We start from the raw sequence: 11,631 nt of genomic DNA, 5'->3' as shown, positions 1-11,631 counted from the left end.
GTATGGCCCAAACGTCTTCAGCCCAACAGGATCACGGCCAAAAATAAATACGGCCAGATAGTCCCGAACCCCTTCCCCCTCCCCCATCCATTCAAGAAATGTTGTCGGTCAGAGTCAGGTAAGTATCATACAATATTGTTCATTTCCATTAAATATGCTTTACTAATTTATTTTCCAAGTTGTTAGTGTTTGCTGGTGACCAGTTTGATGTAGGTTTTGACCAGTTTCAAGTAGGTTTGGGGGTTAGGGGGGCAACTTTTCCAAGATAACAGACTCATAAGTAATTTTCCCCGTAAGATTAGTTATTTCTAACTCACGAAATTCTCAAATCACGGTCTGTGCCCAGTCTCATAAAACCGCGATTTAGGAGATACCACTCCACTGTATAGGCGTCAGTATATTATTTTTTCAAATCGGATAACCACACCCTTAGTGATTGGGCTTCAGTATACAGCTTTGAATTGTATAAAAGCAAAATATTATCAGTATGTTAACCCTTTTGATCTAGTGATGTCCATCCATCCATCCATCATCCAATCCTACGTTGCCCCATGAGGAGCGTAGGAACCCGGGGCTAGGCAGTTGGTCCTGACATTTAAGATGAGAGTGACCAGCCTCACCCATCCTTAAGTGGCATTACGTGAGCAATAAACCCCAACCACCCCTTGGATATAAACCTTCACCGGCTCAATCCGATTGGAGCACAATAATTACCCACTAAACCACCAGGTGCCTAAATTTGGTTGTGTGGTTACCACCCAGCGTAGTAAATGGGTTCCTGGTGTACAGGAAACCATTTGGCATGTCACTCAGTGTAGAGTCACCCATAAGCAGAAGGAAGAGGAAAGAATGAAGGAATGAAAGACATAAGAGGGAGTGCAAAGTCACCCATAGGCAGAAAGACTAGGAAAGAATCCAGTGATGTATTTTTTTTATTTCATTCTTGCTACCTTCAGTTGATTTTATTCAGCTTAGGAAGAGAAATCAGGTTGTGAAGGGGATGATGTGGAGAGTGTTTTTACCCCAACACTACAAGTGGTTTTGCCAGGGTCTAACCAGGTTTCCACCAATAACAAATATAAAGTAAAAAAAAAAAAAACACTGGATTTATAAGACTGAGAACGTGACTGTTTTTGCAGGTGGTGAGCTCAGAAGATTATTCATCTAACCCACACAGTGCTGCTCAGACTGTCTGCACTCAGGTGAAGGAGGAACGAGCCCGAGGAATCTTCAATGCCAACCCAAGTGATAATGCTTGCCTTCCCACTGCCCTCATTTTAGGTTAATATTATGCAGTTGGAGACATAAGTTTGCTTAATTTTCCACCTTTTCATCTTCTCACTGCCAGTACAATGAGGGACACAAGTTCACCTAATGAACCACTAGTTCTGTTTCTCACTGCCCTCTGGTGGCTTAGATGCTAAAGTAGAGTGAGGTTTATTATGGCTTTCTGCTCATTTGCGTCTCTTTTTGTGTATGATGTACAGACAGCTCCCATAGTGCACGAGCTCAGAGTACGCGAATCATATAATACACGAGTGACCAAAAATAATAACCAAAAATCCTTGATTGCATGAGTTTAGCCCACAATACACTAGGCAGAGACAAGGAGTGGCACAAAAATGCCATTTTACCTGACTGCGCGACTCCCCTTCCCGCATGACATGCCAGTAATGACTTAGAGGCACGTGGGGAAAGTGCGCAAGAGGAGTCTACAGCAAGATCTCACCAATAACGACCTCGACAATAGCATTTTTGGCAATAACGGGAAGTTAGAATAGATACCAAGTTTCTATAATAATGTTTGGATTCACTTGAATGACGGTTATTTTGCGAATACCAAGTTATTATACTGCCAGTACGTCCATAACAAGATGAGGAATGAAACAGACAAGCAACAAGAGATGAAGGAAATTGCCAAAAATGTGAGCAGTAGTGAGGAGGAGATGGAGGATCCTCCCCTCACCATGTCCCCTGACTCGCCTGCCACTGTCCCCTCCTCCTCCACTGCCCCATCTGACTCACCAGCTGCCTCCTCCTCCACCTCCACAGCCCCACCTGACTCACCTGCTTCACTTGGCATACCTGCAACCCCCACCACATTGACTGTTTCTGCATTCTGGAAGAAATTTAACCTTCGACAGGCTGTAAATTTTGTCAAAGCCTGGGAGAATACAACATTGGCAACCGTTAAACAAGCGTGGTGCAGCCGGAGCGGCAGTGGGGGCACTCTGAGTGTGTTGCCGCGCCTTGGAACCCCTGTTATTTAAGTCCATCAGGCCTGTTGTCTACTGTTGTTAAGGTGACTGACCATATTTTTGTTAGTTATATCTGTTGTATATGTCCGAAAATTTTTCCCTTAACCCCTCGTCTGCTGCGTTCCTTTTAAAAGGTCCGATCGACTGTCTGCGACATTCCTTTTAAAATCCACACTTGTTTCAAAAATTCCGCCATCAGTTTTGGCGGGCGCATGTTATGTATTCTGCCGTGGTACTTGGGGTTGCTGTTGTGCCCTAGTTTGTGCCCATTTGTGCCCAGAAGCCATGGAGTCGTCACGTGGTCGTTCCGAGTCTCCCATACCCTCTACATCGCGTGGTGTTAGCAAGCAGGGGAGAGCTACAGTTCGGAAACGAATACAAAAACATAAATATACACATGCAACTGAAAGTGACAGTGATAGTGAAGTGGTAGATGTAAAGGAAAGCAAGAAAAAAGTTGCTAAAGTCACTACATCACGCAGGAAGCGAAAACAGTATGTTACACCATCAAAGTTCCCTGGGCTGCTATTTGATAAAGACAGTGAAACAGATACTAGTGAAGAAAGTGAACAGTTCTGCAATGAAGAAGAGCAAGATTTAGGTAATATACTTCCTAGTGCTGGTGAAGAGGAAAGTGACAGTGAAGTGGGTGAGAGTGGAGTGGGACAAGGTGTGCATGGATCTGCCGGAGCTGGTGTTCCCATCTCACATCACCACAAAAAAAAATCAACCCGCGCATCTTCCATGGCACCAAGCCATGCAGTAAAATCTCTTGTAAAACAATTTTACAGAGAACAATCAGAGCAAATATCACCACAACCTAGCACCTCAAGGATGATATCTCCTTCACCACCTCACACCCCGCACATGCCGTCTCCATCACCACCTCCCACCAGCCCCACTTCGTCTCCATCACCACCTCCTACCAGCCCCACTCCGTCTCCACCACCACCTCCCACCAGCTCCATGCAACTTTCATTCACTTGGAGTGATGGAAGAATTTTACACCTGACATCCATCCATTTGATGCCAGTAACAGTGGTGTTACAGAATACTGGCCAAACCAGCCAGATGCCCCAGAAATGGATTACTTTGAGGCATTTTTTACAGACGAAATAATCGACCTCATCTGTACCCAGACAAACTTATATCACCAGTTCATCACTCAGCAGCACGAGTTCTCCCCCAGGTCTCGTGTTCATAGGTGGAAAGATATTATGAGGGCCGACCTGATGTCATTCTTGGCATTGCTAATGCTCATGCCACACTGCAAGAAGCAGGTGCTGAGCGATTACTGGAAGAATGATGCCCTAATCCCTACACCTGTCTTCGGTAAATATATGCCACGGGACAGATTCTTGGTACTACTGCGTTTTCTTCACTTCGCAGACAACAGATATCCTTCAAACAGTACATACCATCCAAACGACACCGCTTTGGCATCAAGCTATTTGTGATGTGTGACTGCCTCACTGGGTATGTGTTGGACATGATAGTCTACACAGCAACGGACATTGACATTCCACGGAACGATCTTCTTGGGGTGTCAGGAGCTGTCGTGAAGAAACTGATTGCAAACTACCTCGGTCAAGGTCACATTCTTTATACCGACAACTGGTATACCAGCCCTTCCTTGGCATCATTCCTCCACACTAATGGCACTGGTTCCTGTGGCACTGTACGAAGGAATCGCAAGTTTATGCCAAAGTTTGCACCATCTGCAGGACGAGGAAGTGTACAGTTGTCAAAATCATACAACATATTGTCAATTGGCTGGCAGGAAAAGAGAGATGTGACTGTGCTGACAACAGTTCACAAAGGGAACATGATAGAAACAGACAAAACAGACCACCATACAGGACAGAAAATACAGAAGCCGGATGCAGTGTTGGACTATAACCTGAACATGAACTTAGTTGATAAGTGTGACATGCAACTGTGCAATGTTGAGTGTGTCCGGAAAACAGTGAGGTGGTACATCAAGTTGTTCCTGCATCTTGTGGATGTGACACTTCTCATTGCATATAACTTGTACCTCTTTCGGTCACACAAGAAGATAAAGTTTCGTGAGTTCTCCTACAATGTAGTGTTCCAGCTGCTAGAAAAATATGGAACACTACAAACAACAGAAAGAGGAAGGAGATATGCTGCTTTGCCTGACAGGTTGGCAGGTAAAGAGTTTTTGCAGCGCCATTACTTGGCACATACAGCAACATCAGAGGGTAGAACAAAAAGGCAAGTGTTGTGTCATGTCTGCAAGAACACTACCAGGCGTGAGCAGGTGAGAAGGGAAGTGACAACATGGTGTCAAGAGTGTCAGGTGGGCTTATGCATAGGCGACTGCTACCGTGACTTCCACACACTCGTCAAATTCTAGACTCTTTGACTCATTTGTAAATAAGTGAAGACTATTTGTAAATGTAATTGTAAGTGTTATAATAAAATGAAAGTGAGGATAAAAGTGACTTTTCTGATAAGTGAAAGAGACTATTTTATAAGCATAGTAATAGGAAAATAAGCTAAGGAAATACTGTATTTCATTGAAAGTTACTATTACTGAGTAAGTGTAATTGTAAGTGTAATAATAGAAATGAAAGTGAGAATAAAAGTGACTTTTCTGATAAGTGAAAGAGACTATTTTATAAGCATAGTAATAGAAAAATAAGCTAAGGAAATACTGTATTTCATTGAAGTTTACTATTACTGAGTAAGTGTAATTGTAAGTGTAATAATAGAAATGAAAGTGAGGATAAAAGTGACTTTTCTGATAAGTGAAAGAGACTATTTTATTAGCATAATAATAGAAAAATAAGCTAAGGAAATACTGTATTTCATTGAAGTTTACTATTACTGAGTAAGTGTAATTGTAAGTGTAATAATAGAAATAAAAGTGAGGATAAAAGTGACTTTTCTGATAAGTGAAAGAGACTATTTTATAAGAGTAATAATAAAAAAAATAAGCTAAGGAAATACTGTATTTCATTGAAATTTACCATTACTGAATAAGTTTTCACTGTTCAGTATAATGATGGAAGTGCTAAGACACACACAACATAGTGCAAATGAAATGGTGGACCGGGGTGGTGGAGATGAGTGGTGCAGTGGCGAGCCTGGACGGCCTTGGCAACAGTGCCTCCCGGTTGTCTCGCCTCAGTCACCGCGCAAAAACGGCGAAAATGACTTTGCTTCCACACATCTCTACAGCAACACATGAGAACCTAGACCTTCACTGAAATGCTCATAGGGAAGAAGAAAGGTTGAGCTTTCTTGTGCATGTTTTATTTTGTCTTTATCTTAATAAATAATATGAGAATTGTTGAGTTGAAAATGGGTAATTTTGGGCTGGATTGCCGCACCAGTGATACAGCTCCCGCCACCATTGCCGCAGCCGAGGGGTTAATTATGTCCCTAAGGGTCAAAAAATGTCAAGGTGTGAGGGGGAACCACCCATATGTAATTTTTCCCATAAGATTATGTATTCACAGTGCATGATTTCACAATGCGTGAGGACCAGGACCGCCCATCCACTCGCGCACTGTGGGAGCTTACTGTATCCTGAAGAGTGACTGAGATGCTATAAGTTTGAAAGAAAGATGATGGATTGTTAGGGGACTTAGTACCATGCTTGTACTTGTTTTTACTTCACTTTTTCTATGTTGCACATGTTATTGTACTTTTGTGTATGTAAGAAGGCCTGCAGGATGTGTTAATGATTGTGTTTCCCATTTCCCTGAGCTTGCTGCTTGATAGTTCAATGCTAGCACTTCATCTTTCATTGCCTTTGGATCTCACTTCACCACATCTTTAAGATAAGAATGTAAGATAACTGCAGTAGGCCAGTTGGTGCATGCTAGGCAGCTCCTATAAGCTTGTTCAAGTGATAATGATAATTATGTTGCTGTAAATTATAGTTTCAGTTCATCATGTTCGCTTGTTGGTGGGATGATCTGTACTGCAGCTCTACATCACATTCGGAACATAAATCAGTTGTAGCTGTGTGTGGTCTTTTTTCTTTTGGTGAAATGCAGGGATGACTGCAATACTCTACACTTTTTGTATGCAGTATGGCTTAGGATGTGTCAGCAGTAAATATGTAGCCAGTTTAGAAAATCTTTGTGGTGATAGCTTTGATGTTGAATTCCATAAATTATTGGATTTTCATATTATACACTTGTATATATGGTATGAATGGAAAGCTGTAGAATGCTGTAAATATTTTTTATGAGCATAATAGAGCAAGTAGTTGACTAAATGAGTAGCTTAGTGTCAGTGTTAGAGTAAGACAGGGTTGTGTGATATCTTCACAGCTGTTCCTGTGTATATGGGTAAGATTGTCAGAGAGGTTAAAACTCTGGATTGCAGAGCAAGTTGGGAGTATGGTAATGGTAAAGGGGCCTAAATGCATGCCACATCTGCATCTCATCACCCTGTTTATTTTGGTATATGGTTATCATCCAGCATTATAAATTGTTTCCAGGGGTTCCTGAAAGCCATTAAGCTTGTCACTCAGTGTAGAATCACCTGAAGTGGAAAGAAGGGTATCACCTACCATTGTGGCTAGACCATGTAACCATGTAGATACCACTTATGATGCAGTTTTTTTTTTTTTTTTTTTTTTTAAGAATAATATCTGTGTGTGTGATACATTTTTTTTTTTTTTTTTTTTACTGAAAATATATTCTGTGTTTTGAAAAATCTCAATTTATGACTACAGTCAGCTCCCATTTTATGAAGAACCAGTATGCAATGAATTACTTGTTTGTTGATAAAAAAGTTAGGACCATTTTTGGATATATGATAGAATTTTCATTTCAGTGATGATTATGCTCCAGTACAAAGCCTCACTGGTCTAAATACAATTGCTGTTCTTGCTTATGCAATCTTTCTCATGCAAATCTACAGTCATTTGTTTGTTCCAAGATGACACTTGCATTTGTCACTATTGGGTGTGTTAGTGTCAGTGATGGAACAATGGTGTAGTGTTGGAGATGAAGCAGTAATTGCAGTGAAGTGAAATAACATCCAGTTTAGATGAGCAGGAAACCTGTTTTTAGAATTTGTTAAGGTGGGTGACCGATAACCAAAAATATAACCCCATTGACCCTATGTTTTAATTGACTCAGTATATGGTAAATTGTTATGCATTGGATTTTTTCAAATGCATCCTCCTCACAAAATGAGGGTGTGCTGTATAAGGACTCCTAGGGCATGAATAATGTGTGTGTGTCTGGCCCATATAGGGCATACTATTGGTGGTTCTAAGTGTGTTGTACTTTTTCTTTTCTTGCTTTCTGAATCCAATTGCACTCCCATCCTTGGTTGGGAAAAAGAGGTTTTGGTGATGATGATCTTGATGATAACGGTGTATTATTTCAAGGTGTACCAAGCTTCTACCTGAGTCATGAAGTTGAGATGAATGCTGAGAGGATCTGTCGGGCTACACACACTGATGCCATAGCCTCTGCTGCTTGTGTCTTCCTGGCACTTCTGGTCTCAGCCTTCCTCCAGGTCAGTACTTTATTCCTGCTTTTCACTGTAACACTGTCATGTCCACCTGTCATAAAGATATTGCGCTGCCACACTTCTTCTGAAACATGGATGTAGCATTGTTATCCATCCATCCATCATCCAATCCTACATTGCCCCAAGAGGAACGTAGGAGCCCAGGGCTAGGCAGTTGGTCTCGACATTTAAGATGAGAGTGACCAGCCTCACTCATCCCTGAGTGGCATTACATGAGCAATCAACCCCAACCACCCCTTGGATATAAACCTTCACTGGCTTTATCCGACTGGAGTGCAATAATTACCCACTAAATCATCAGGTGCCAAAATTTGGTTATATGGTTACCACCCAGCATAGTAAATGGTTTCCTGGTGTACAGGAAACCATTTGGCATGTCACTCAGTGTAGAGTCACCCACAGGCAGAAGGAAAAGGAAAGAAAGACAGAAGGGGGAGTGCAAAGTCACCCGTAGGCAGAAGGATAAGGAAAGAATGAAGGATAGAAAGACAGAAGAGGATGGAAGGAAAGAAGGATGGAAGAGAGGAAAGGGTAGACACCCGAGAGCAGCAATACATCGAGTGAGTGGATTATCTTGTACCAAAGTGCATATGCATCATTATTTTTATACTGTATTTCTTATTACTGGAAATTACATAAAACGGCATCATACAGCATGCTGTATAGTGTGAAAAGCAACCAGTTTTATAGATCCATCTACATCTGAAGAACTCTTCTCAAACCGTTAAACCTGTGAGGTATGGTACTTTTTTTGTTTGATATAAAATGTGGTATAGTGTAGTAAAGTCTCATCGTTGTATGAAGATCAGTGTTTTCCAGACTGTAAGGTGCACCCAACCTCACGGTAGGCTACATTTTAAGAAGCAGCTTTAAAAACGTTGAGAATGATGTGAAAGTAGTATGTACAGTACATTTATCTCAAAAAGTAGATAATAAAGTTCTGATTTTTACTGAGAACTGTCTTAGAGTAGCATCTACATTAATGTCTTGTTATGTACTTCTGAACTTAGCTCTGTTTAGAAAATATTTCATAATTTTTATAATTTTATCATTTGTAATTTATTACAGTAGTGTACGGTAGGATACTTATTGACAGAGTTTGAGAAGGAACAGAGGAATTAGTTGGAGAAGAACAGGGAGGCTTTAGGAAGGGAAGAGGTTGTGTAGATCAGATATTCATTCTTAGATCTTTAGTGGAAAAGTTTCTAGAGAAGGGCAAGAAGTTGTATGCGGCTATCATGGATTTGGAGAAAGCATATGACTGGGTCGATAGACATGGATTGTGGAAAGTATTAAGAATATATGGAGTAGATGGGAAGTTGTTGAATGCTGTGAAGAGTATGTGTGATGGTGCTAAGGCTGCAGTGCGTGTGGATGGTGAACTGAGTGAATTTTTCTCTTTGAAGGTTGGGTTGAAACAGGGATGTGTCATGTCTCCATGGTTGTTCAATCTGTACATGGGTGGGGTAATAAAAGAGGTACAAGGTAGGGTAATGGATGTTGGAGTGGCCCTGGTGAGAGAGGGTAGTGTTTGGAAACTCCCTGTACTGTTGTTTGCAAATGATACTGTGTTGTTGAGTGAAGACGAAGAGGAGCTGCAAGGCTTAGTGGATGAGTTTGGGAGAGTGTGTAAGAAACGGAATCTAAAGATGAATGTAGGGAAGAGTAAAGTGATGGTCTTTGAGAGAGGTGAAGTCAGTGAATGTACAGCAAGGTTGAATGGTGAGGACTTGGAAAATGTGAGTACGTTTAAGTACTTGGGTAGTGTGATGAGTAAGGATGGAGGTTTGGAGGGTGAAGTGCTTGAAAGGGTACAGCAGGGAAGAAAGGTTGCTGGTTCCTTGAAAGCAGTGATAAGAAACAGGGAAGTGAACAAGTTACACATGACAGTATTGTGATACCAACTCTAACGAATGGAAGTGGAGCTTGGACATTGTTGGAAGGACACAAGTCAAGAGTGAGAGCAGTGGAAATGAGTTATTTAAGAGGAGCCTGTGGAGTCACATGTGGAGATGTAGGAGGACTACTGGGCCTTGGGATAGGTTACTGCCCCCAAGATATAGGCCCTGAAGCCTTTGCCCTGAGTCGGACATTTAAAAAAAAAAAATAAAAAAAAGATAGGCTGACAAATGAGGATATAAAGGAGGGTTATGGTGTGGATGTGGATGTGATAGGAAGCGTTAGGAGGAATACACTGAGGTGGTTTGGCCATGTGGAGAGGATGGAGGGTGAAAGACTGACGAAAAGAGTGTATGTGAGTGAGGTGGAGGGGGGGAGAGGGAGGGGGAGGCCGAGGATGAGATGGAGGGATGGGGTGGAGAGGTATATGAGAGAGGGGGGTGTGAGTTGGGAGCAGGGCAGTGAAATGGCGGGGAACAGGGCGACGTGAAGGCGATTTGTTTGTGGCCACCCCGAACGTGATTGAGGCGTCTGGTAATAGATAGATTGATAGAATTAATTTGATAATGGTGGTATGAAAACACGAATGTTAAACTAAGGTTTCTGCAGAGCATTCTAACATGTGGTCATCACAGAAGCATCACTCATTTTCATTTCAGTTGTGTCACGCTCACCATGTTGGGAGGTATAACATTACATAATTGTCCTCACAGTCTTTTGTTTTTTATTATTTTTAAGTCATTGACCATTGATCTAAAAGTATTTTTGTGTCTTCACCTTCCTTTTTTTTTTTTTTTTTTTTTTTTTTTTTTTTTCAGACATCATTATAAAGTTTAACACACTGAAAAAATAAAAACAAAGGAAATGGAAAAATAAAGAAAACTCCCAGTCTGAAAAAAAAAAAAAAATAAAAATAATGTTAAAGCAAAAACTATAAAATGCACTTTTTGTTATTACTGACCTCGATCTTACAAACAGTGTTGCAGAGGGATTTGATATCATAGTATTTGGAAATTAGAGGGTTGTAACGATTTAAAGTTGGAATCTGCTGCTTTAGATATTACCCACTTCAGCACCTTCCTGCTTCCTTCCCCCCTCTCCCCCACACACACACACACACACTCATCTTCACAGGCATTGTGTGTATCATTCACTTTATCATCGTGCTGTAATACTATCCTTGTCATTACAGTACTCCACACGCCATCACAAGTATTACCATGCTGAATATTACAGTAGTGTGATTTTTCAAATTTGACATCTCTGAACTTTTTCAGCTCATGATTGCCATGCATTAAAAAAAAAAAAAAAAAAAAAAAAAAAAAAAAAAAATTCTAGTACCCAGGGAGATTCATTTAAGTGTTGTCTATCTATCTATTTATTGCCAGACGCCTCAATCCCGCTTGGGGTGGCCACAAACAAATCACCTCCAAGTCGCCCTGTCCCCCGCCATTTCACTGCCCTGCTCCCAACTCACACCCCCCTCTCTCATATACCTCTCCACCCCATCCCTCCATCTCATCCTCGGCCTCCCCCTCCCTCTTCCCCCCTCCACTCTCGTCGTCAGTCTTTCACCCTCCATCCTCTCCACATGGCCAAACCACCTCAGTGTGTTCCTCATAACGCTCCCTATCACATCCACATCAACACCACAACGTTCCTTTATATCCTCATTTGTCAGCCTATCTCTCCATGTGACTCCACAGGCTCCTCTTAAATAACTCATTTCCACTGCTTTCACTCTTGACTTGTGTCCTTTCAACAATGTCCAAGCTTCACTTCCGTACGTTAGAGTTGTTATCACAATACTGTCATGTAGTAACTTTTTCACTTCCATGCTCACTTCCCTGTTTCTTATCACTGCTTTCAAAGAACCAGCAACCTTTCTTCCCTGCTGTACCCTTTGAAGCACTTCACCCTCCAAACCTCCATCCTTACTCATCACACTACC

The 11,631-nt window shown here is 41.5% G+C and overlaps 1 protein-coding gene across 1 annotated transcript in view; it reads left to right on the top strand.

Moving 5' to 3' along the window:
* Positions 1–11,631, top strand: part of LOC145408226 (uncharacterized) — a 35,214-nt gene that overhangs the window by 16,372 nt on the left and 7,211 nt on the right. Inside the window, exons 9-10 of the mRNA XM_080278982.1 lie at positions 1,140–1,281; positions 7,636–7,766. Of these exons, the coding sequence (XP_080135108.1) occupies positions 1,140–1,281; positions 7,636–7,766 (273 nt within the window). The remainder of the gene's footprint in view (positions 1–1,139; positions 1,282–7,635; positions 7,767–11,631) is intronic.

Source organism: Coenobita brevimanus, chromosome 76 (assembly GCF_032717465.1).
Source record: "Coenobita brevimanus isolate Jiangsu-jjx chromosome 76, ASM3271746v2, whole genome shotgun sequence".
Classification (NCBI taxonomy): domain Eukaryota; kingdom Metazoa; phylum Arthropoda; class Malacostraca; order Decapoda; family Coenobitidae; genus Coenobita; species Coenobita brevimanus.
The sequence above is the reverse complement of the archived record's forward strand: the minus strand, read 5'-3'. Positions and strand labels throughout refer to the sequence as shown.